Raw genomic sequence first — 27,867 nt, 5'->3', positions numbered from 1 at the left:
TGCTGACCGGGCTTAAGGAAGAACATAGTAACCTTGACGTACTTAGCAACCAGGCCCGTATTCCCTGGGGCGACTGGCCGGCTGAGCCATCCCAACTTTTTAAGAAATTTTGGCGGCTAAGTACAGTCAAACTCGAATAACTCGCTCTCGGATAAAATGTAAAATTTTATCACGAACACTTGGTTAACTCGAACGGATTTGTTTGGTTCGTTTTCACGCAATGATAAATTGCTTTAGATAACTCGACCTCAACATCATTAACTGGAACAGTTATTTGCCCAACGACTACGGGAACCGTTTTTATCGCTGTATAATATCACTTTATTCCATGCGATAGAGATAAACGTTAGCTTTTAATAGTTTTTGGGCGTCATTATTATCATCGACAATATATTCTTCTTAACGACTTTATAAAGGTTTGCAAAAGGCCAAGTTTTAACAAACATCCGCTTGGCAATGGCCCAACGAAAGCGTAGAAACCTTCGGATGAACTTGAAATAAAATCGGCAAAATTGATCTTTGTTGATGTTGAAATGCTTAAAAGAAAAAGATATATTTCTCTTTTGAGCATTTCTTTTAACTGCAATCAAGTTTAGCTTATTTTAATCTGAAAATGTCCTGGCAGTCACATCACCGAAAACAAACAAATCTCAAATAATAGAAAAAATGTTTATACTTTCTGGTAAAAATTTTTAAAACTTCACATGAGATGCCCGGTTGAGGCCCTAAATGAAAGAAACCTGTTGGGGCTAACACCGCCATACATTACATAACTAGTTGCCTAACATTAGCCGCCCCAACTTGCAACTAGGGAATACAGGACTGTTAGCAACGGCCATTGATGCTGCAGCTAATGGCAATACCCGATAAAGCGGAGTTGCAACTAATAGCGTCAAAGGGAAAAACAAGGCCAGCAATTTCCACTGACCAGTGCATCCTAAAATCGTTGATAAATCTGTCAAACATTGGCCAAATTCTTTCAGCATAAAATGTCACAGCCACCACAATAGGCTGTCTTAGATCAGAGAACTTTTATTTCTTCTACGATTATTAAGTTTATGCTAGTTGGAGCTCCGGTTGGTACAATTGGAACTGCATATTCAAATAACTGAATAACATGGAACTTCTATCTAAAGTAACCACACTACCTGAGGTGTCACGCAAGAGCTATCATGTGTAACCCAGTGCTGCTATAATTTGTTTATACTATACATGTTTATATTGAAGCAAAAAAAATGGTGTGATCCCGATCATTGTACACATTGACTGCAGCCTCTTGATGTTGCTGTTTAATTTCATTTCCAATGTGCGCTTTTGATGATTGTAACGGCTGCTAACTATGTGATCCTGGCAGGACTCTAGCAGTATAACACTCGACTGAGCTGACTAGCAGTGCATTTTCAGTAGTAGTTACACCAAAAAAATTGCATCTGAATTTTATACTCCCAAATTTTTCAGTTAAATAGAAATAGTTACTAACAATGTGATTTGGTTAGCAGCTCAATTAGTGATTGGCCCTTACCAAACAGTTTGCTCCAAAGAAACAGCTTAAATATTATGCGGGATTAGTACTTGATTGTAGTAGAGAGTGAGACAAGAGTGAAAAATTTTAAGGAGAAAGCTAACAGCCACCAGTCTACCTAGTCACCTTTATGACAGTCTTAGTCACCAGATGGTCCAAAGTAGATGACCAATTCCCCTAGTCACTTGGACTAGGGGACTAGTCCCTAGTCATTTTGGATGTATAGCTTGTTGACCGAGCTGATGGTGTTACGAAGAATCTCATTTAGCGGGTGGTACTTTTAAACCTACTTATTATGAATATTAGCAGTTTTAGAAAAATTTGCTATGTTACTCTCAAGAAAGTGTACAAAATGTTTTTACTGCAAGTATATTGTTCATGGTGCTTTATTATTAGTCATTTTTATTTATCACACAGCTAGAACGGAGGGTGATCTTTCCCGTTATCTGATTATCGTGGTGAGCTATTTAATCCAAAGTAAACAAGTTATTTTTCTTTTAAAAAATTAGCATACCAACAAAAAACTTTTCTTAAATAGAAATTAAAAAATATGATACAGCCTAACGGACTCAGCCACTCTAATTTTTGGCGCAATTACAATGATTTTTCAGCAACTACATCAAAGTTTTGTATGTAGCCCACAACATTGAATGGTAGAAAGGGAGCTATGAGTCCATGAGCCTGCTACATTAAAAACTAAATATAAACATAAACTTGACTAAACCAGTTTGTTGTTCCTCCATACATAAGGTACATAAGGCTACATAAGGGTACATAAGGCTACATAAGGGAAAGTCATCACTTTATTACTAGCGTGCTAGTTTGCTAATAGCGTTCATCAATTGAGTCACTTTTTATTATAGGTATACCATTATTTTAATGCTTCAAAACAATATTAATATAATAACACAATTATATCAGGTTGAACATAGACTGGAATAGATGGTGATATGGTTGGATTTTAATGCCTATGTAATTTCATTTTATCATTCATTTCACCAATGTTGTCATTTGATTCAAATTCAGTTGTGGAGTGTGTGCACCTTTGTTTTAGGATTTGTGAAAATCACTCTAGGTCAGTCAGAGACTTGTGATCATCAATAGGCTTGTGCTCCAGACTTATCACTTTATGTATTTTGATGCCCCTTTTATCATAAACTAGCACAGCGCTAATGCCGATGATGTGCAGGAAAATATCCAAACAAAATTAATATATATTAATTATAATAAATGAAATAATTGCGGCTTAGCAGCATTATGCATTTCATGTGCACAACAAGAGAACAGACAATCTAAAAGAGCAAACAGTCATCTAGGAGTATGCACAAGGGCATGCAAGAAGGGCTGCAAAGATTGCTTCCTACCAATAAGTGAGTGAGAAGTCTTGGTGTAATAAATAATCCAAATTAGGGTTAAGTAAAGGTAGCCTTGCAGTGCAATAAAACTAAATAACGCATCATGCATGATATACTTTCTTGATATTTTCATTATACCTATACAACATATCCATAAACATGCATAACTGCCACAGAAAACAATGTTTCTGTGCAACTGGTTCCAACAACATTCTCCACACTCGAAAAAAGATGAAATTAACAGCAAGTTTTCTTATTACTATTCTTAATTGCTGCTGTTATAATTTCTCCGCAAAACCAATATTTGGTACAAAAAAATTTCTCAAGAATTTAGGACAGCTTGTAACATTTCTTTTGCAGTAACTGCATTTATATCGATAGCATTGACTACGGTTTTGAACCTCCGTCTGTATAAAACAGTCTAAAATGCATCTGAGGTGTTATTTAAGACTGGCTTCAAATATTTTCGCGAGCATGATCAGTCTCTCCTTTCTCTGTGGCCGTACCAATATCTTTTGAGAAATCTCCCCTCTGCGTAGTGGCCTTCGCATAAACAAGATTGTCGATAGTTGCTTATTCAATGTGTGAACATGTAGTAAACAGCGTTGAGAAACTGTCTGAGCTTCTTAGTAGAATAAATATTTCAATAACCAGATTGTTGCAATGTTAAAAAGATAACCTACGAAACGAGTCGTGAAAATCCGTCCATTTTACGATTCAAAGCTGCACGAATGCATAACGACAGTAGTGCGAGCATAAGACGTTTGCAAAGTTGGTACATTTGTCAATGGGCTTACTGCAACTATAATAGTTTATAGTACAACTATCATGAACTATCTCGCGTTAATAAATTTGGTATTTAATACGCATTTGCGATGGTATTACAAAGTCAGAGAAAAGAACAAGTGAGGTATATCTAATAAAATGCAACATCAAACCTGAAAACTATCTATGAAGTTGGTTTTGTAACCAAAGTCTATCATATTTAGCTGTTGTAAGAGTGGCAACATCAATTATAGCAGTTATAATTGTTCTTTTTTATCAAACCATGAACTATATCAACAGGAAATTAACTTATAATCTAGTATGGCAGAGCGCTTCGTGTTTTAGTTCTCAAAGCATCACAGACGGCTAATAGTTCGTACTGAAACTGGAACGAACCGCCATGCCGAGCTTATCTTTAGCTTCCTTCGAACGCTCGGAGACTATTGAATGAAAGTCTTGCTCGACTAGCTAATCGTGGGTCTAAAAATGAGAAAGGCGACAACTTTTAACGAATTTATGAATAATTATTGCTTTTGAGTGTAAATGTATTACAAGATGAAGTCGGAGGCTCTTCTTATTGACATTGGCGGTGATGCTGCTTTACGATGCGTTAAAATAACTAGGAATTGATTCGTTTGAATTTTTTTGTAAGAAAAAATAACAATTGAAAAGTTAGAAAGTAATTACAAATTATATATCTTTGTAAATTTTTCTTACATTAGTTCAACCAATGATATACAGCCCCACAGGCTGTATATCATTGGTTCAACATATGTACATTGGAATCAAGCTTAAAAAACAAAATATCTGAATATGCTCTGGTGTTTGTTGATTAAAATTTAGCATTGAGGTAGATTATTTAATAGAATCTAGCATGAGCAAAATTCTGGCTAAAGCATGGATGATTTCAAGTTACCATGTAAAAGTAAAACTAATCATAGAAATAGCCGTTTGTCTATTAACCAAAATGCATTTCACTCTAGCAAAGCAAGCAGTTTTTGTTGCTTCTTTCAGCGTATTCTTGAAAGCAAGACTCTTTATATACTGATACCAATGACATATGCCCCCTAGCCTGGGGGCATATGTCATTGGTATCTGGCTCTTGTGGGGGATTGGGAGAGAGGGGGTAGCCTGGGCATGGATCTCTCCCAATCCCCACAAGAGCCATGCCCAGGCTACCCCCCATATCTATGGGGAGTGGTTATATATCATTGCTGATACACATTATTTTCTAAGTGGCTGAAAGCTCTGAAATCTTAGTCAGTTGTGGCTAGATTATACTTTATCAGTAGGCCTAAATATTACATATTTGCAGACAAAGTGACTCAAATACAAATATACTAGAGCTTTTGAGGATCTTGTATCTTACGTGAATTCAGTAAAGATTTGACTTATTGCATATCTTCTCAAAATTTATCTTGCAGTATGGAAATTTTTTATTTTGCTGTCAATAGCAAATTAGACAGAAGCTCTTGAAAGGGTATGATATTTTCAACCTATCTCTGAAATTACCTTAATACATTAGATGACCCATAGAAAACTGAGTGATGTCGGTGTGTGAAATTTTAATGCCATTACTTTGGCATTAAAATAATACTTACCATTATTTTTAGAAGAAGGTGAAAGACAGTTTTGCAAAATACTAATGAGGAAGCAGATTACTTTAAACGGAGCAGTGGAGCTCAACACTAAATTAGTGAAGTGTGAGTGGTTATAGGTGTGAAGTATCTCTGCGTATTCTGTAAAATGGAACGTGAGATACTTTCCAAACAGTGCACATTTTACATATAGTCTTGGCTCATGTTCTGATCACTAAGTGTGTAAAAACTCACTAGAGTGTTTTTGTAGGGAGTGAATGCTCTCGACACAGCGAGAAAACTCTCCTGTTAAATATACATAACATTTGATCTAATTCAACATGCCTGCATTGTGAAGCGTGCAAACGTCTGGCTCATTGCTTTATGCCATACTTCCAAACGATACCTGGGTGGTATGGTTTGCTAAAGAAATATGTTTTTACCCTAACAGCCTTACAAGGTAATGATTTTTTATCGTCACGGTCACACCTATGGCAGTTATTTCGGAGCTCAAGATGTAAATGTAAAAACTGAAATTAGTAAAATAAAGTTGAGATTAATATTATACAAACAAGATGTCACTTTAACCACATTTACATATTTAAAAAATTAATCTTCTTCAATAAGTTTATTTTTTGAATAAGATTATTTGATAAAAAAATTAAAGATTTAAGTTAGTAAAGAGTCTTCCAGGTGTAGTAATTGGATTCCTGTTCATAGATAGACATGATGTCTTCCAGGTGTAGTAATTGGATTTCTGTTCATAGATAGAAATGATGTTCAAAACGCATCTGGCATTGAAAGATATTTCTTACATTATCAAATCAAAACTACCTTATTTGGTGATGCAAGAGTACAAGTTTAGTTGCAGTTTGTTTCAAGTGTATTATTAACGTTAGTTAGCAAATGCAAACTGGCACCTGCGACTGGTATTATTTCAATGATAGTTCTTAAAACTCGCTCAAAATTCATGACTCAGTCGCAATGCAAAATTAGAAAGTGGAGTCAGTTATTTGGTATCACTAAAAAAATGCCAAGTAAATTGTTTGTTTATTAATATTTAAAATGTTTAGTTACAAAAGCCTTTGGAAAGCGTTGACTGCTGCTAACAGCTTGATAATGGCGTTCCCTTAATAATAACCTTTAACTCAAAGTTCTTTAGATGAGAAGTCATTGAGAAACATATTAGTTTTCTCAAACTGACCAACTGGAAAAAAAGGGAATACTATAACATGCTCCACCCACACAGTACCAACTCATTATCAATGTTTAACTGTAGAGTAAGTAAGCAAGTATCACAGAGGGCTTCAAAGACCACATGGTAGACTACATTATGAGGTTTTTTATTACTTCGCAATACTACCTTCAGAACTGTTATCTTGCAATACTACCTTAATAACTGTTACTTTGCAATACTACCTTCATAACTGTTACTTTACAATGCTACCTTCATAACTGTTACATTGCAATGCAACCTTCATCACTGTTACTTCGCAATACTACCATCATAACTGTTACTTTGCAATACTACCTTCAGAACTGTTACTTTGCAATGCTACCTTCATAACTGTTACTTCGCAATACTACCTTCAGGACTGTTACTTTGCCTTTAAAAGTATCATTTTGATGTGTTTCCTTCCTTAAGGTGAATTATCATATCTATAAATGCATGCTTTTATTGGACCGAGGATGCAAACGCATGCAGCTCAACAATGAAACACTCAACTATTGATGTTATTGTATAGTTTTAATAAAATTAGACTAGCTGTGAGCCAATGTTGTTATGATAAACATATGTAGGTACCTTACAAAATTAGAGCAAAGTAAAAGGATTCGTGTTGATACATATGACAGCTCCATTACTCTTAAAGTTAATTTATTTGTGAGATAATTTCAACGAACAAGATTGAATACAATAAAGCCTATTGCACCAAAAATAAATGCGCATTTCGAAAATCTACGGCCAGTTTAAACAGACAAAGTGTTTAAAAGGTTAAAATAAATATCGACGAGAAGAGAAGAATAATTGCATCGATGGATATGATGTAACATCATGATGATCTTTGACAAGAAAGAGTTTATAGTCGGATGTGTACTAGGAATATAGACACACGCAAAGTACATGGGTCAAACAATTTGAACATTGATTTAAAAAAGGAATGTATAAGATAATTTTCCTGCATAGTCATCAACCGAAAAGAAAACAAAAATAGCTACATAAATACAGACAAGAAATATGAGAATATGGAGAATGAATCTGCGCTTTGGCTATGAACTGTATAGTTTATGTGGGTCCATCCACCAGATCCTTATCGTGCAATCACTGAAAGAGCATGAACCATGTCTGTTATACATGCTAAATCGTGGCGCATGAAAAGTTCTTGGACAAAGAACAAGATATGTTGGTACAACCAACCAAAGTTATCAACTTCTCCATTTGGCATATTTACACAATTCACACAATGATGCTATTGAATAACTATAAAAGAAACTGTCAGCCCAATATATTGCATTTATTTAAGATTTTGTTTGACGTATCAACAACGTTGGATGCTTAAGGAGTTCTAGTCGCGTTAAAAATATCAATAGGTTTTGCTCCCAATTGACAAAGTAGCATCGCAATCATTTGACCGCTATACAATTTGTAAAACGTCACTTTTGAGGCATCTGTATTGCCACACCGATCGACTAGGTAAGTAGTCACACAGTCAGTACAAAAATCATTAGTATTGCTTAAGCGAACGGTTCTCAGTAAATCAGGCAACAAGACGCTATGCGACTACTTGTGCTTACTCATGATTTATCATTAAAAATGGGTATAAGATTTTGTGATTATACTCGAATACATACAGTAATCAGTGAATTAATTGGATTTAAGGAAAAGCCAGTAAATCTATACTATTTGGCTAATTGGCCAAGTGTCTCATTAGAACACATGGCTGACAGACGTAACATTAAATTTACAATAAGCTTACTTAATTTGTATATTGAACAATTACCTACCTCTGGTGACAGTAAGTACTATATACTAGTTAGTAGATATAGTGAACAGTTACCTACCTCTGGTGACAGTAAGTACTATATACTAGCTAGTAGATATAGTGAACAATTACCTACCTCTGGTGACAGTAAGTACTATATACTAGTTAGTAGATATAGTGAACAGTTACCTACCTCTGGTGACAGTAAGTACTATATACTAGCTAGTAGATATAGTGAACAATTACCTACCTTTGGTGACGGTAAGTACTATTTACTAGCTAGTAGATATACTGAAAAGTATCCTGCCTCTAATGGCAGTAAGTACGATATACTAGCTAGTAGATATATTGAACAATTACCTACCTCTAGTGACAGTAAGTACTATATACTACTTTACCTAGAGGCAGTAAAGAGATTGCTGCGGTTGGTAGCCATAGAGTTGACGGCTAATGAATGAGCACGCACTTCATCTAGCTGCTGGCAAGTCTCGTTTGACCGAATCTTCACAGTACCAGAGCGACAGCAGCTTAGCAATATGTCATTATCTGGTAGCATGCACATGTCGGTGATCCAGTCCTTATGGGCGCCATTAACTGACTGAAAACAATGCAAGTTGAGGAATGAGGAACCAGGAGTTTGTTTGAAATTGACATTCAACTTAAGCGGAAAGGAGCGGCGTGAACAGCATTAAAGATGGTAAAGATTAAACACTGGCAAATCAACTTGTCCCTTTTGAATGAGTCAACAATGCAATCCTGCAATATGAAACTTTTAATCATAAACGAGTCTCTGTATTGTAACAAACCTACAAGACATTTGCAAATATTGGTGAGAGACACAGCATAATGTCTTGCGTATGACAGGTTGATCTGGTGAGACTGAACCAGATGGGCTCAACAATGCAGCAATGACTAGGTCTGACATATTTTATATTGACTCTGATCTCTAGGCCATCAAGTAGGATCACAATTGGATTGAGTGATTACCAGGAAAACCGATATACTGATATCAATCATTCACTCCATCTCAAATATTACTTCTAATAAAAAATATTTATTACAAAGTGGTGATCTTGATTGGTGACCATTACCGGAAATAACTATCACCTTTATTTTGCTATTAAATAGAGCAACACCTGGTATTGTAAAAACACCAATTTTACCTGTGGTTGAGAAGAGGGTTCACTGAGGTTCCATTTTTTGATACACATATCCCGAGAACCACTAAAAAGGATGTCCTGACGATGCGCGAGACATTGAACACCATCATTGTGAGGAGGGTCCATAGTAAATTTGGCCTGAAATGGATAATTTGAAATTTGTTCATTGGAAATATCAAATCCCTTAATTAGATGATCCTTGGAGCCAGTTAAGAGTTGTTCTTTCCCTCTTGAGTCGTTGTATAAACTAAGGCAAATAATCGGTGCTTGGTGGCCGCTAGCAACCTGTCCGACTGCCGATAGCCTGTAAACGTACAATATTTTACAGATCACCAGCCTTCACAGATTAAATGAATATAGCAATTAGTCATCAAAAAGGTGCAGAAGCTAAATTGCTAGATTTAGTTGTAAGTGCTGTTAACAATATATATATGGTTAAATGATGTTGTGCATGCAAGCGGACAACCAATGAAAAATAACTGTCAGTTGCAAAATGCCACACAGGGTAGATCAAATACACATTAGGAGTGACCCTTGGACTTATACAAAGAAAAAAGATTAGGTTTGTGCGCATAAACCACTGATAGAAGAAAGGTTATAGTTGTGTACATAAACAACCTATAGAAGAAAGGTTATAGTTGTGTACATAAACCACCTATAGATGAATGGTTATAGATGTGTACATAAACCAACTATGGAAGGTTATAGTTGTGTACATAAATCACCTATAGAAGAGAGTTACAACTGTGGTGGATTTTCTAAGATTCATACACCAACCTCTAATAATAGTAAGTACTATATACTAGCTAGTAGATATATGGATAAGTATCCTACCTCTAATGGCAGAAAGTACAATATACTAGCTTGTAGATATATGGAGAAGTACACTACTTCTAATGGCAGTAAGTACAATATACTAGCTAGTAGATATATGGAGAAATATCCTACCTCTAATGACAGTAAGTACAATATACTAGCTAGTAAATATATCGAGAAGTATCCTACCTCTAATGACAGTAAGTACAATATACTAGCTAGTAGATATATCGAGAAGTATCCTACCTCTAATGACAGTAAGTACAATATACTAGCTAGTAGATATATCGAGAAGTATCCTACCTCTAATGACAGTAAGTACAATATACTAGCTAGTAGATATATCGAGAAGTATCCTACCTCTAATGACAGTAAGTACAATATACTAACTAGTAGATATATCGAGAAGTATCCCACCTCTAATGACAGTAAGTACAATATACTAGCTAGTAGATATATCGAGAAGTATCCTACCTCTAATGACAGTAAGTACAATATACTAGCTAGTAGATATATCGAGAAGTATCCCACCTTGGATGTGCTATAAAAAACTTTTCATATTTTTTATTATTTTACCTATCTATAATTTTGCTTGTTACATTTGCATTAGACCCTTGCCATACGAAATCAATTTGTTCCGGTGTTGGCATCGTAACATAAAAATGTCGTATAGAGGGGTGTAGAAGCCCATCATGATTATTTAATACAAACACCCCTTGGTGAAAATCATCAAACTTTTATATTTTCGTACTGACAGATTGATCTGGTGAGACTGAACCAGATAGGCCCAACAATGCAGCAATGACTAGGTCTGACGTATTTTATAACGACTCTGATCTCTAGGCCATCAAGTGGGATCACGATTGGATTGAGTAATTACCAGGAAAAACTGAAATACTGAAATCGATCATTCACTCCATCTCAAATTTTATGTGATGTACAACACTAAAAATTAATGACAAAATATTATGTTAACCTTGGTAACTACAGTTACTAATACTAATATTTTTAAAGTGCTTTTAACAGAAATAGCTGTCAATGAGAGTGTGTGCCTCAGAATTCTCTAATTTTCGTAATCTTCAATTTTTTTAACTGGAAAATTCTCAAACTATAATATACACAAATATTTACAAGGAAATTGAAGACAAGCCGGCATCCAAACTAAATCCATCATTATCAGAGGGATTCTTAGCAACAACATTACATTTATGGACAACATACAAACTAACAAATGTAGATTTTTATTCTAGGGATCGTAACTGAAAAAAACGCATCAACTTACGTATTGAGGTCCCAGAGCCGAACGGTGGTTCCAGTAGTTGTGTATAGTTTATGTCCATCTCTGCTGACTTGGATATCAAATATCTGCTGCTCTCCCTGTTGGAGAATACCCTGACTGCTCGACGCTGGCTCCACAAGGATACTGTCATGCACTAGACCAGAGGAACTGCAACATAAGATATAAAACCTCACATTGTGTCCATCTCTGTTGGCACAGTATTCATTATAATAGGAACTAACCGTTATGATAGGAACTAACGGTTATGATAGGAACTAACCGTTATGATAGAAACTAACCGGTTTGATTGGAACTAACCGTGAGAATAGGAACTAACTGTTATGATAGGAACTAACCGTTACGATAGGAACTAACCGTTACGATGGGAACTAACCGTTACGATAGGAACTAACCGTTACGATTGGAACTAACCGTTACGATTGGAACTAACCTTTACGATGGGAACTAACCGTTACGATAGGAACTAACAGTTATTATAGGAACTACCCATTATGATAGGAACTAACCGTAAGGATAAGAACTAACCGTTATGATAGAAACTAACCATTACGATAGGAACTAACCGTTATGATAAGAACTAACCGTAATGATAGGAACTAACCATTATGGTAAGAACTAACCGTAACGATAGGAACTAACCGTTATGATAGGCACTAACCGTAAGGATAGAAACTAACCATAAGGATAGGAATTAACCGTTTTGATAGGAACTAACCGTAAGGATAGGAACTAACCGTTATCATAAGAACTAACCGCAAGGATAGGAACTAACCGTTACGATAGGAACTAACCGTTACGATAGGAACTAACCGTTGTGATAGGAACTAACGGTTATGATAGGAACTAACCGTTTTGATAGGAACTAACCGTAAGAATAGGAACTAACTGTTACGATAGGAACTAACCATTACGATAGGAACTAACCGTTATGATAAGAACTAACCGTAACGATAGGAACTAACCGTTATGATAGGCACTAACCGTAAGGATAGGAACTAACCGTAAGGATAGGAATTAACCGTTTTGATAGGAACTAACCGTAAGGATAGGAACTAACCGTTATCATAAGAACTAGCCGCAAGGATAGGAACTAACCGTTACGATAGGAACTAACCGTTATGATAGGAACTAACGGTTATGATAGGAACTAACCGTTTTGATAGGAACTAACCGTAAGAATAGGAACTAACCGTTACGATAGGAACTAACCGTTACGATGGGAACTAACCGTTACGATAGGAACTAACCGTTACGATAGGAACTAACCGTTACGATTGGAAATAACAGTTATTATAGGAACTACCCATTATGATAGGAACTAACCGTAAGGATAAGAACTAACCGTTATGATAGAAACTAACCAATACGATAGGAACTAACCGTTATGGTAAGAACTAACTGTTATGATGAATACTAACAGGTATTATAGGAACTAACCGTTATGATAGGAACTAACCGTAAGGATAAGAACTAACCGTTACGATAGGAACTAACCGTTACGATAAGAACTAACCGTTACGATAGGAACTAACCGTTACGATAGGAACTAACCATTACGATAGCAACTAAACGTTATGATAGGAACTAACCGTAAGGATAGGAACTAACCGTTATGATGGGCACTAAACATTATGATAGGAACTAACCGTTATGATAAGAACTAACCGTAAGGATAGGAACTAACCGTTATGGTAAGAACTAACTGTTATAGTAAAAACTAACAGTTATTATAGGAACTAACCGTTACAATAGGAACTAATCAATACGATAAGAACTAGCCGTTACGATAGGAACTAACCGTTACGATAGGAACTAACCAATACGATAAGAACTAGCCGTTACGATAGGAACTAACCGTAACGATAAGAACTAACCGTTACGATAGGAACTAACCATTACGATAGCAACTAAACGTTATGATAGGAACTAACCGTAACGATAGGAACTAACCGTTATGATAGGCACTAACCGTAAGGATAGGAACTAACCGTAAGGATAGGAATTAACCGTTTTGATAGGAACTAACCGTAAGGATAGGAACTAACCGTTATCATAAGAACTAACCGCAAGGATAGGAACTAACCGTTACGATAGGAACTAACCGTTATGATAGGAACTAACGGTTATGATAGGAACTAACCGTTTTGATAGGAACTAACCGTAAGAATAGGAACCAACCGTTACGATAGGAACTAACCGTTACGATGGGAACTAATCGTTACGATAGGAACTAACCGTTATGATAGGAACTAACCGTTACGATTAGAACTAACAGTTATTATAGGAACTACCCATTATGATAGGAACTAACAGTAAAGATAAGAACTAACCGTTATGATAGAAACTAACCATTACGATAGGAACTAACCGTTATGATAGGCACTAACCGTAAGGATAGGAACTAACCGTAAGGATAGGAATTAACCGTTTTGATAGAAACTAACCCTAAGGATAGGAACTAACCGTTATCATAAGAACTAACCGCAAGGATAAGAACTAACCGTTATGATAGGAACTAACGGTTATGATAGGAACTAACCGTTTTGATAGGAACTAACCGTAAGAATAGGAACTAACCGTTACGATGGGAACTAACCGTTACGATAGGAACTAACCGTTACGATAGGAACTAACCGTTACGATTGGAACTAACAGTTATTATAGGAACTACCCATTATGATAGGAACTAACCGTAAGGATAAGAACTAACCGTTATGATAGAAACTAACCATTACGATAGGAACTACCGTTATGGTAAGAACTAACTGTGATGATAAAAACTAACAGTTATTATAGGAACTAACCGTTATGATAGGAATTAACCGTAAGGATAAGAACTAACCGTTACGATAGGAACTAACCGTTACGACAAGAACTAACCGTTACGATAGGAACTAACCGTTACGATAGGAACTAACCATTACGATAGCAACTAAACGTTATGATAGGAACTAACCGTAAGGATAGGAACTAACCGTTATGATAGGCACTAAACATTATGATAGGAACTAACCGTTTTGATAAGAACTAACCGTAAGGATAGGAACTAACCGTTATGGTAAGAACTAACTGTTATAGTAAAAACTAACAGTTATTGTAGGAACTAACCGTTACGATAGGAACTAACCAATACGATAAGAACTAGCCGTTACGATAGGAACTAACCGTTACGATAGGAACTAACCGTTACGATAGGAACTAACCATTACGATAGGAACTAACCATTACGATAAGAATTAACCGTTTTGATAGGAACTAACCGTGAGGATAGGAACTAACCGTTATGATAAGAACTAACCGCAAGAATAGAAACTAACCGTAAGGATAGAAACCAGCCGTTACCATAGGAACTAACCAATACGATAATAACTAGCCGTTACGATAGGAACTAACCGTTACGATAGGAACTAACCGTTACGATAGGAACTAACCGTTACGATAAGAACTAACCATTACGATAGGAACTAACAGTTATTATAGGAACTACCCATTATGATAGGAACTAACCGTAAGGATAAGAACTAACCGTTATGATAGAAACTAACCATTACGATAGGAACTGACCGTTATGATAAGAACTAACCGCAAGGATAGAAACTATCCCTAAGGATAGAAACCAACCGTTACGATAGGAACTAACCAATACGATAAGAACTAGCTGTTACGATAGGAACTAACCGTTACGATAGGAACTAACCGTTACGATAGGAACTAACCGTTACGATAGCAACCAAACGTTATGATAGGAACTAACCGTTATGATAAGAACTAACCGTAAGGATAGGAACTAACCATTACGATAGCGACTAAACGTTATGATAGGAACTAACCGTAACGATAGGAACTAACCGTTATGATAGGCACTAACCGTAAGGATAGGAACTAAACGTAAGGATAGGAATTAACCGTTTTGATAGGAACTAACCGTAAGGATAGGAACTAACCGTTATGATAGGCACTAACCGTAAGGATAGGAACTAAACGTAAGGATAGGAACTAACCGTTACGATAGGAACTAACCGTTACGATAGGAACTAACCGTTACGATAGCAACCAAACGTTATGATAGGAACTAACCGTTATGATAAGAACTAACCGTAAGGATAGGAACTAACCATTACGATAGGAACTAACCGTTACGATAGGAACTAACCATTACGATAGCAACTAAACGTTATGATAGGAACTAACCGTAAGGATAGGAACTAACCGTTATGATAGGCACTAAACATTATGATAGGAACTAACCGTTATGATAAGAACTAACCGTAAGGATAGGAACTAACCGTTATGGTAAGAACTAACTGTTATAGTAAAAACTAACAGTTATTATAGGAACTAACCGTTACGATAGGAACTAATCAATACGATAAGAACTAGCCGTTACGATAGGAACTAACCGTTACGATAGGAACTAACCAATACGATAAGAACTAGCCGTTACGATAGGAACTAACCGTAACGATAAGAACTAACCGTTACGATAGGAACTAACCATTACGATAGCGACTAAACGTTATGATAGGAACTAACCGTAACGATAGGAACTAACCGTTATGATAGGAACTAACCGTAAGGATAGGAACTAAACGTAAGGATAGGAATTAACCGTTTTGATAGGAACTAACCGTAAGGATACGAACTAACCGTTATCATAAGAACTAACCGCAAGAATAGGAACTAACCGTTACGATAGGAACTAACCGTTATGATAGGAACTAACGGTTATGATAGGAACTAACCGTTTTGATAGGAACTAACCGTAAGAATAGGAACCAACCATTACGATAGGAACTAACCGTTATGATAAGAACTAACCGCAAGGATAGAAACTATCCGTAAGGATAGAAACCAACCGTTACGATAGGAACTAACCAATACGATAAGAACTAGCCGTTACGATAGGAACTAACCGTTACGATAGGAACTAACCGTTACGATAGGAACTAACCGTTACGATAGCAACTAAACGTTATGATAGGAACTAACCGTAACGATAGGAACTAACCGTTATGATAGGCACTAACCATAAGGATAGGAACTAACCGTTTGGATAGGAATTAACCGTTTTGATAGGAACTAACCGTAAGGATTGGAACTAACCGTTATCATAAGAACTAACCGTAAGGATAGGAACTAACGGTTACGATAGGAACTAACCGTTATGATAGGAACTAACTGTAATATCTTATGTTGGACAGTTTGACTGTATGTGTGGTAGAGAAGGTAACAAGTAGCCATATAAATGTAATTGCATCTGAAAGCAAGTAAGTATGAGTCGAGCTAGGCTTACCTGAGCACTGTTATACATGGCCCACATTTTGACAAATGAATTGGAGACAGTGTAGACAAGCCAGTTGTCCTCGCAATATCGAACTTTGGAGACATAGTTAGGGTGGCCACCAAGACACAAAACTTCTGAACCAATTGACATGTCCCACACTTTGCACGTCAAGTCTGCGAGACAAAAGGAAACGCAGGTCAATTATGAGGTATTAGAATATGTTAGTGCGTTAGATTAGAGTCAAGTTGACACTTACCTTTACTGCCAGAAACCAAAAGATTGTCGGCGGCACATATAGATAGTACAGCCTTTGTGTGACCAACTGCCTTCTTTACACATATGAGACTCTGGTTGGAACTTGTCACCTGCAAGAGACCCACCAAAATGAAAACATGTAAATTTAAGTAACAATGTTGCTGAGCTTCTAGTAACAACATCGCTATTACAATTTGATAAGGTTACACATACATAGCTCTTAAACAGAAACCAATCATACCTCCTATAAATGATCTACTGCAGGTATAAAGATGACTCGAAAATATCTTCACCCCAATGTTCTATTAGTGAAATTTTTTACGTCAATCGTTTTAAAGGCTTATGGGGAATAAAAATTATGCTTTCAACATATAATTATTTTACTTGCATATCGTGTAGTTAGTCTAATGCTAATTTAATGCTCTCTAGCCATTTTACTATATCAAAGAGTGCATCGCTTAGCCTAGAAAAACTAACATTAAAATCGTAACGATTCCTAAAATTATTATTTTCTTGTAAAGAAGAGGTGCTGCAGTCCGTGGTTTGGTGTGCTACTAGAACACCAAAGGCAAAAAGTGGGGCTAGTTGGAAGAGTAGCGATTTGCCAACTCATAGCAATCAAAATAGAGGCTCATGAAGCAACGCGCTACAATAGGAGTACTTTGGAGCAGCATCGCTCAATATTATCGTCATAAATAAACCTCTCCAAGTCGTTATACAATGGGACTACTATGGACTACGAATGCCTATTGTTTGCTCATCTGGCTAATCACTCGTGTTGTTTGAAAAGCAAACATTTGTAAGCACTTGCCTAGTTACAAGTTACTCCTAGGATGCCATGGCTAGTATCACCTCTCTAGTCAAGATACACAAGGTCATAAGGTCAATTGCCCAACTAGTTGCCTAGATTGTGTATAGATTGTGTGTAGACAAGTGTACCAGACACATGATGTAGCGAGGTTGTTTACAATACATTGTCGCATGGTAAAAATCATAGACTACAGAAAACGTATTGTAAGGCCATTCAAAAGGTTTACGCATTGGGCTTTTATCTAAGAGCTGATAACGCCAAAATTGAGTTGGCCCCTTCAAAGCAGTGAAACGCATCTGTTATAACAAACCACTCTGCGATTTGGTGCGCACTCTTTGTTAATTCTTGCTATTTGAGACTAACAACACTAATTCTAGCCTGAGTTTCTAATTTCTAAGAGATGCAATATTCCTATTTAGTCCAATGTGAGCCGAATAGTATATCTTTAGGGGAATGGCATTAGGGCAACTGTTTGTTCAGTCTGAGACTTTTTGCAGCAGTACTCAGTCAGCAATGCTCTAGAAACACGCGACTGTTCATCATCGTGATTATGAAATGTTTTTTCCATGCTCGGTTAATATTTGTTTTTGAATGATTTTAATGATGTTGGAGGTATCACAGTAAGTTAGTATTAGGCTGTATAGACTCACATACATGCAAATCCAGCTCATAATTTGTTAGTCAACACATGAAGACAATTACGTAAGTAGTTCAACGGGTTAAACTTGAAAACTTGGGCCTCATTACTTTGTCACAGCTGCTGACGGTGCCAAAGCTCTGCGCCTTTTTATTTTGTGTGCCGCCAGTTTGTGTGTTGGTGAGCCTAATGATTACATTAGTACTGTCAGAGTCCTGGAGTGGCTGGCGTCTCCTGCTCAGCGATGGCGAGGATGGGGGTGTCAACCGCACGTCTTTTATTTCAGAAGTGGTCAACTGTGATTTATCTCTGCTGAAATTAAAATAGCAGAATAAAATTCAGCCTGCAGAGCAAGAGAATCATTATAGCTCATAGTGCGAAATGGAATATTTAAATTTGGAGAGACACTTTCATGAACTTTTTTATACTAAAATTTAAGCCTATACCAGTTACAGAATTGTCACCCTTTTATTAACACACTTCTTTGTTTAAGTGAAATCTCTCCTGACAGCTCTGCCAGGTCTTCTTGAAGATGGTCAGACTCTACAAGAATTAGAAATGATAAAAACCAGCTGATTATATCAAGTCCTGATGAGCATATGAAGGTTTTAGCAATGCTTTCGACCAGTATTCATATGGGTAGAATAGCACCAGTGTATATACGTATATGGGTAGAATAGTTACCAGTGTATATACGTATATGGGTAGAATAGTACCGGTATCTATACGTATATGGGTAGAATTGTACCGGTATCTATATGGGTGCTATTCTACCTAGTATAGATACTGGGTAGAATAGTATCTATATGGGTAATCTTGGCCTTGACCTTTAAACGGTTGCATCAACCAAGGGTGATCAACTGATCAAGGCGGCAAAAGAAATTAACTGAAAGCAGCTGTCATATATGTTATAGCAGTTGTTATATATGTTATAGCAATTGTTATATATGTTATAGCAGTTGTTATATATGTTATAGCAGCTGTTATAAATGTTATAGCAGCTGTTATATATGTTATATCAGCTGTTATATATGTCAAAATATGATGCTAGTAAGCGATCAATGAAAGTAATCTAGACTTGCGCACTACGCTTACTGCTTCTAGCGAGCTGCTCTTCCTTGTGTTAGTCTAGCAAAACATTATCGAATTAATTGTTACATGATATACCTTACCCGCCTTAGCTTATTATGGCGTAGACTTATTATGGCAATAACTTACTTAACAAGTTGTATACCATTACTGTTAACAAACTGTAGATTTCACCTTAGTTGGTGGTCTTTAATACTTCTGAAAAACTCAGATTTTGCCCCCAAGTGAACAATAGTCTAGAGACACCTCATTTAATACTCTAACATAGAATTCAATTCTTTTTTAAAAATTACAGATAAATAATTTATAGATAGGCTAACTTTCAATATTATTTGCGTTCAACAAAGTTTACATAAGTTGGTAAAGCACAATGTTCAAATACTATTTGACTAAGAAAAATGTAACTAGCAGTTGTGACAGAGCTAAAACATAAGTTAATCATGTAAAATGTATCAAATAGTTTGTAGCTCTGAAAGTTTCAAGTTAATTACAAAAGATACATGAACGCTACGTTTTTTGTGGCGTTAAGAAGAAAAGCAACAAATGACAGCCACTGACTTACATTTAAAAAATGTGTCAAAATGTGTAAGAGTTGAGGCTGTTGTGGCTAGACACACGAAATAACGCGTCACATTGACAAATAAATGGACGAGTGCGAATTAGCCTTTACCAGGCGAAGGCCATGACATTCTTGTTAGATTTTTTATTATCATTAGTTGTTATTATTAGCGTTTTTAAGGAAATTTTGTTGTGTAAGTTTTACTGTTGGTTTTGAGAGAGAATAAATTGATTGGTTAAAAAAGGTCAGACTTTACAGAATCCAGCTAGTTTTTTTCTGCCTTAACAACAACAACTTAAAAGCATACTATATAAAACATGTAATATAATTATTAGGTTAACAAAACTGTGTTTTGCCAAATAAACAACGACATTGATTCAAATTGTCTTTGTAATTTATTCAAATATCCATTCGCATCTTACTGACACTTAACAATGATTGAACAATGCGTGCAGAGTTATTGAAATTAATAATAAATGCCTGTTCAATAAATCAATAAATGTCAGTATTACCTGAGGTATTGAAGAAACGGAATTGTTATCCATTTCAGTAGGAAGTGTTTGCACAGAACTATCACCACTAGTGCCACTGCTATACCGTTCTAGATCTCCGCAGGCAGAAAAAGTAGGTTAAGGCCGGTCATACGGAGCAAGTTAAGGCCTGTCATACAGAGTAAGTTAAGGCCTGTCATACAGAGTAAGTTAAAGGCTGTCATACAGAGTAAGTTAAAGCCTGTCATACGGAGCAAGTTAAGGGCTGTCATACAGAGTAAGTTAAGGCCTGTCATACAGAGTAAGTTAAGGCCTGTCATACAGAGTAAGTTAAAGCCTGTCATACGGAGTAAGTTAAGGCCTGTCATACGGAGCGAGTTAAAGCCTGTCATATGGAGTAAGTTAAGGCCTGTCATACGGAGCAAGTTAAGGGCTGTCATACAGAGTAAGTTATAGCCTGTCATACAGAGTAAGTTAAAGCCTGTCATACAGAGTAAGTTAAGGCCTGTCATACAGAGTGAGTTAAAGCCTGTCATACAGAGTGAGTTAAAGCCTGTCATACAGAGTAAGTTAAGGCCTGTCATACAGAGTGAGTTAAGGCCTGTCATACAGAGTAAGTTAAGGCCTGTCATACAGAGTAAGTTAAAGCCTGTCATACAGAGTGAGTTAAGGCCTGTCATACAGAGTGAGTTAAAGCCTGTCATACAGAGTAAGTTAAGGCCTGTCATACAGAGTGAGTTAAAGCCTGTCATACAGAGTGAGTTAAGGCCTGTCATACAGAGTAAGTTAAAGCCTGTCATACAGAGTAAGTTAAAGCCTGTCATACAGAGTAAGTTAAGGCCTGTCATACAGAGTGAGTTAAGGCCTGTCATACAGAGTAAGTTAAGGCCTATCATACAGAGTAAGTTAAAGCCTGTCATACAGAGTGAGTTAAGGCCTGTCATACAGAGTAAGTTAAAGCCTGTCATACGGAGCAAGTTAAAGCCTGTCATACAGAGTAAGTTAAAGCCTGTCATACAGAGTAAGTTAAAGCCTGTCATACAGAGTAAGTTAAGGCCTGTCATACAGAGTGAGTTAAGGCCTGTCATACAGAGTGAGTTAAGGCCTGTCATACAGAGAGCTAAAAGCTACTAAAACTGATAGTAGCTATTTACTATAAATACTATTTACTGTGTATGTGAACTTGTAGCTGTCATTGATAGATTTGCTGGAGCTCACCCTATAAAATTTTACTTGCATTCACAAACATGAATTAATGCAATGTCCGTAGTCATGTATTTTAATAGTCATTTTATTGCACTAGTGCTTTAAAAAAATTTCGAAAAAGATTAAATGTCCAGTAAACTGATGCAAATAGAAACAATCACATTAACCTTAACACAAGAGAAGATCTTAACACAAGAGAAGGTACCATAGCTTATAACTACAGGTAGATCTTAACACAAGAGAAGGTAACACATCTTATAACTACAGGTAGATCTTAACACAAGAGAAGGTACCACAGCTTATAACTACAGGTAGATCTTAACACAAGAGAAGGTGAACCACAGCTTATAACTACAGGTAGATTTTAACACAAGAGAAGGTAACACAGCTTATAACTACAGGTAGATCTTAACACAAGAGAAGGTACCACAGCTTATAACTACAGGTAGATCTTAACACAAGAGAAGGTAACACAGCTTATAACTACAACCATCTGCAAGACATTTCACATTCTCTTTGATAATCCTTAACACCATGGTAGTAAACGTAGAGTGTTTAGAATATTTGGCCGGCTTACATTCTTGTTGCGACTGTATAGTTATCCCGGAATCCTGCAAAACCTGGTCTAAAAGCTGATCCCGTAACCTGGAATCCATCTGCATTTTATCGTAGCGAGCAGTCAACTCCTTGAATCGAGATTCTTTCTGAGTACAAGCAAAGCCCTGAGTGAGAGCGAGTGAGAGAAGGTGCTCCAACAGATACTTGCTTTCATCAACAGAGGAGACATCCAAAGCTTTTGTCAAACTAGTCTCATCCTAACAAGTAAGGTAGTATGTGTAATGAGCACATTTTGTAATATGGTTCAGAGACATCATTACAAGCAATATAACAACCAGTTCTTCGAGTTGCGTTGTGATTGCAAAAGCAATGACCAAATTTGATGCTCAAACCAAAGAGCTATCGCAATATGTAAATGTAACTTGTTTTGTCGTAATATAAACTGATAAAAACTAATGAAAAAGGACTCAAGAAAAAAACAGCAGGGGTTCATTCTATAAGAATATATAACATGTTAACTGTTTCTTGAATCTATGAGAAGAATTTGAGCCATAATAAAATTATTGATATAGGAATAAAAGTGTCATTTCTTCTAGTGAATAACGACAGGTGAAAAGATTATCTTGGCTTATAATAATATTTTATATAAGAGACAAGATAGATATGAAAGGGCATGCAAGTCGTACGATGAGGTTTAGAGGTTGTTAGAGGGGTAGCGTTTTAAACATAACATGAACTGCTTCTAGTGAATTATTGAGAAAATGTTTCCAGTCGATAGGAGATGAACTCATTGTGGATGTCAAATAAAGGTGAAAGATTATAGATTCTGAATTAACAAAATCAAATGTTGCTGCATGACTGTAGAAGATAACTTTACTGATTTACATGCGCTTACGTAAATTCGAGTATAGCCATCTATGGGAACGGGCCGATAAATGGGAGTTGTTAGCTAAGCCCGCTGTAACATTAAAAAGGATAAATAAAGCAATGAATAATTACTAAACATACAAACACATACTAAACACCAAACATACTAAACACTGATGAAATATATTAGGTAAATGCTTAGACAGGAAGCAATGCGAGGTTAGTAAATTCTTAGACAGGAAGCAATGTGAGGTTAGTAAATGCTTAGACAGGAAGCAATGCAAAGTTAGTAAATGCTAGCAGTAGTCACTACAAGCCTAAGCAGACGCATAGCAAAAGCAAATGAACAAACCTTCGCCTCCTCTTCCATCTGCATGATATTGTTTTGGCACTCAGACACGTTACTCTGAATGTATGTCATATTGGTGCTCATCAACTCCAGCTGATCTTCTCGGTCCATGGTGACAGTCCTCTGCAAATGAATAGGAGTTACACAACAACTACCTTAAGCGTGGTTCTCATATATGCCGCAAAGCACCGGCAACAGCACCGCAGGCTATGGCGGTGAAATGTGAGCCTACACGCCGGGTACCGCCGAGTACCGCCGGTAGTTGCCGGCACAACACAAAAGTTTAGCGCTGTTCAAATTTCGCAAATAGCCGCAAGCAAAACCTTCCTGAAATGCACTGTACAGGTGAAGGTCACATTATCAAAAGTGCGTGGGGAGCGAACATTTTATGTGATTATGCGATTATGTTTAGCAATGCAGCTTTAGATGTGAACAGAAGCTGCCGATCCTAACGTCGCAAGCGTTTTGCTGCGCAAGTTACCGCCGAAGACTCGCAATCGATATGGAAACCAGACTTTAGCAGCTATGAAGATGAGTTGAACATATCAACAAAATTGCAGCGCAATATAGTGTAACCGTGACATTACTGATTACTCTATGCAATGTAATGACTATGCCAGCAATTATCAAATAAGAGTCTGTAGGGAGTTTTCTGTTCAACAGAACAGAAAACATCAGAGAAACACAAGGAATAAGGCAATGGCTATTTACGCTGGCAAAATTATTATTTGCAAAGACACCACACACCCCTGATGGCTGTGTAGTAATAGAAGAAACTGATGTATTTGTGATTGGTTAAAAGTGTTTATCCTTGATTAACATAATCATGACACCAATTTGTTCATTTTCACAGTAAACCGATTTTATTTGAAAGTTGCTTTGAACTAGTGACAACGATGACCAACAAGTATTTATATATGAAAAAGGGTGTTACTTGCTGTAAAAGATATGTGATGAACACTGGTGTAAATTGGAACTGCTTGCATAACATTTCAGGATATGTTAGATTAAATATTTTGAAGACCTAAGTTTTACTTGCAGTTTGATACAATTCATCAGCCTGACTTCAAGTTGTAGTTGGACGATTTTAGATTATAAGTTGATGGATCTTTTTCTTAAGAAAACACAAGTGTAAATATCTGTACAAACATTAGTGCAATGATAAACTAAGGTTTACCCATATCTACTATATATATATATATAGTAGGAACTAACCGTAAGGATAGGAACTAACCGTTATCATAAGAACTAACCGCAAGGATAGGAACTAACCGTTACGATAGGAACTAACCGTTACGATAGGAACTAACCGTTATGATAGGAACTAACCTTTACGATAGGAACTAACCGTTACGATAGCAACTAACAGTTATTATAGGAACTACCCATTACGATAGGAACTAACTGTTATGATAGGAACTAACCGTTACGATAGGAACTAACCGTTATGATAGGAACTAACCTTTACGATAGGAACTAACCGTTACGCTAAGAACTAACCGTTACGATAGGAACTAACCATTACGATAGCAACAAATCGTTATGATAGGAACTAACCGTAACGATAGGAACTAACCGTTATGATAGGCACTAACCGTAAGGATAGGAACTAACCGTAAGGATAGGAATTAACCGTTTTGATAGGAACTAACCGTAAGGATAGGAACTAACCGTTATCATAAGAACTAACCGCAAGGATAGGAACTAACCGTTACGATAGGAACTAACCGTTACGATAGGAACTAACCGTTACGATAGGAACTAACCGCTATGATAGGAACTAACCTTTACGATAGGAACTAACTGTTACGATAGGAACTAACAGTTATTATAGGAACTACCCATTACGATAGGAACTAACTGTTATGATAGGAACTAACCGTTATGATAGGAGCTAACTGTAATATCTTATGTTGGACAGTTTGACTGTATGTGTGGTAGAGAAGGTAACAAGTAGCCATATATATGTAATTGCATCTGAAAGCAAGTAAGTATGAGTCGAGCTAGGCTTACCTGAGCACTGTTATACATTTAGCTCCAGCTCGGATGTCCCACATTTTGACAAATGAATTGGAGACAGTGTAGGCAAGCCGGTTGACCTCGCAATATTGAACTTTGGAGACATAGTTAGGGTGGCCACCAAGACACAAAACTTCTGAACCAATTGACATGTCCCACACTTTGCACGTCAAGTCTGCGAGACAAAAGGAAACGCAGGTCAATTATGAGGTATTAGAATATGTTAGTGCGTTAGATTAGAGTCAAGTTGACACTTACCTTTACTGCCAGAAACCAAAAGATTGTCGGCGGCACATATAGATAGTACAGCCTTTGTGTGACCAACTGCCTTCTTTACACATATGAGACTCTGGTTGGAACTTGTCACCTGCAAGAGACCCACTATCAACCTAGGTCAAGTAAAGATCAAATGTTGTTGGATGTTGGATGTTGTCATTACCCTTATTGGAACATGATTGTATTAATTATATATATATATATAATTAATACAATCATATTATATATATATATATTATATATATATAATATATTTATATTATATATATATATATATATATATATATATATATATATATATATATGTATATATATATATATATACATATATATACGTGCGCTGCCTGTAGCTGAACCAGGACAAGGCAGTGAAAAATGGGCTACTGGTTCAAAACGGATGAAATGGACTCGGACTGATAACACGGACCTCATGCAGTGCTACTTTATGAGTGAACCTCAAAAGTGGGGCTACATGGGAAGGATGCGTCAACTGTGGATAAACATGCGCCCTGAATTGCCACTAACCGCTAAGCAACTTGTAGCTCAGAGGAGTAACATAATCAAGCGGCACCTCATATCACAACTTGAGGTAGATGAAATTAAGGAAAAGTTTACCCAAGTAACCTCAACCAACGAGGAGTGCATATCAACACACACTGTCATGGATACACGATCATGTGTTGACTCACGGGCTGAAGAGGTCATGCACTTGGACCTTGACCCAAGGGTGAAAGAGCTTGCGGAAAATATCATCAACAAGATGTCAGCTGCTAATGATTATGGAAGCAGGGTACCACTACGAAGAGTTAGCAAGGCCATACCTAAGAAGCTGTTAGAAGACATTAACATTGCACTGGAGTCGATCTCAACTGGATCAATCAGTGAGACTAATGCCTTAATCTACAGTACAGCAACCGTCATCTTGGAGGAGATGGATATTAAGCCAATGCCAACAAGGCTTCAAGCCATTCCATCCTGGCAGCTGAGGCTACAAAATAAGATCAAGGACTTGCGCAAGAAAGTTAGTAGGCTCAGTGAGAGATCTAACCACAGTTTGGAGCGTCCAAAAAGGGAAGCCACAATAGAAGCTCTAGAATCTGCCAAACAGCGGCTAGTAGCACTCTCGGCACGACTGAAGCGGTACACCAAAGAGCGAGATAACAAGAGAATGAACAAACTGTTCATCAATAATCCATCTAGAGTGTATTCCCAGATCAAAGGTGAACTGCAGAGGCCAATGTCTGAGCCTCCCCGATCTAGCACTTCAAAGTTCTGGAAGGACATCTGGGAGAAAGAGACCACTCATAACACCACTGCTAATTGGCTGAAGAGGCTTAAAGAGAACCAACAACACACTGTGGCTCAGCAAGGACTCACCATCAGCAAAGACGACATTAAGTGCAGAGTGCAGCGTATGAAAAACTGGGCAGCACCTGGCCATGACATGATTCAAGCCTTCTGGTTAAAGAAATTGACATCACTTCACACTAGAATGGCTAAGCAGATGGAATACCTAATAGAACAAGGTGACCATCCAGAATGGCTGACCAAAGGACGAACTGTGCTTCTGATAAAAGATCCAAAGCAGGGGCCGATTCCCAAAAACTATCGACCAATAACGTGCTTGCCCACCACTTGGAAACTGCTCTCAGGAATAGTTGCAGACAAACTGGAAGAGCACATGAGTCACTATATGACCAGTGCTCAGAAAGGAATTGGGCGCAACACCCGAGGAGCTAAACATCAGTTACTGGTGGATCGGACGGTCTGTCAAGACAGCAGGAGAAGGCAAACCAATCTTGCCATGGCTTGGATTGACTACAGAAAGGCCTATGACTCAATTCCCCATAGTTGGATACTTGAGTGCCTCAGTATGTACAATGTTCACCCTGCTCTTGTGGCATTCATCAAGATGTCAATGACCAAATGGAAGACGGAACTGGAGGCTAATGGCAAAAAGCTGGCGAGTGTACAAATTAAGCGAGGCATC

General features: G+C 37.0%; 2 protein-coding genes across 3 annotated transcripts in view; both read right to left on the bottom strand.

The window, feature by feature from the left end:
• Positions 1-7,078: 7,078 nt before the first annotated feature.
• Positions 7,079-19,895, bottom strand: LOC137387126 (kinesin-like protein KIF21B). 2 transcript variants are annotated; one of them, XM_068073439.1, is made up of 7 exons: positions 18,574-19,895; positions 17,017-17,125; positions 16,770-16,933; positions 11,459-11,623; positions 9,364-9,664; positions 8,599-8,798; positions 7,079-7,542 (listed from the first exon to the last, which is right to left on the bottom strand). In XM_068073439.1, exons 3-7 carry the CDS (start codon positions 16,862-16,864, stop codon positions 7,488-7,490), a joined length of 816 nt encoding a protein of 271 aa, XP_067929540.1. In that variant the 5' UTR covers positions 16,865-16,933; positions 17,017-17,125; positions 18,574-19,895; the 3' UTR covers positions 7,079-7,487. The 2 variants fall into 2 exon arrangements, with proteins under 2 accessions (XP_067929540.1, XP_067929541.1); XM_068073440.1 differs by having other exon boundaries at positions 16,770-17,125; positions 18,574-18,775; positions 18,944-19,895.
• Positions 16,982-27,867, bottom strand: part of LOC137388169 (kinesin-like protein KIF21A) — a 16,841-nt gene continuing 5,955 nt past the window's right edge. The window contains exons 6-9 of the mRNA XM_068074672.1: positions 25,860-25,968; positions 25,596-25,776; positions 18,574-18,775; positions 16,982-17,125 (exon numbers count right to left, since the gene is read on the bottom strand). Of these exons, the coding sequence (XP_067930773.1) occupies positions 16,982-17,125; positions 18,574-18,775; positions 25,596-25,776; positions 25,860-25,968 (636 nt within the window). The remainder of the gene's footprint in view (positions 17,126-18,573; positions 18,776-25,595; positions 25,777-25,859; positions 25,969-27,867) is intronic.

The sequence above is a fragment of the Watersipora subatra genome, chromosome 2 (assembly GCF_963576615.1).
Source record: "Watersipora subatra chromosome 2, tzWatSuba1.1, whole genome shotgun sequence".
In the NCBI taxonomy this organism is placed as follows: Eukaryota; Metazoa; Bryozoa; class Gymnolaemata; order Cheilostomatida; family Watersiporidae; genus Watersipora; species Watersipora subatra.
This window is presented reverse-complemented; position numbering and strand designations above follow the sequence as displayed.

What these genes read in the sequence shown, in the direction of transcription:
- LOC137387126 (XM_068073439.1), bottom strand. Translation starts at nt 16,864, where the DNA reads ATGTCTCCAAAGTTCGATATTGCGAGGACAACTGGCTTGTCTACACTG. An exon ending in CCATGTATAACAGTGCTCAG is followed by an intron (nt 11,624 to 16,769) that starts GTAAGCCTAGCT and finishes CTTATGTTGCAG; the next exon opens with TTCCTCTGGTCTAGTGCATG. An exon ending in AATCTCTTTACTGCCTCTAG is followed by an intron (nt 7,543 to 8,598) that starts GTAAAGTAGTAT and finishes ATGCTCTTTCAG; the next exon opens with TGATTGCACGATAAGGATCT.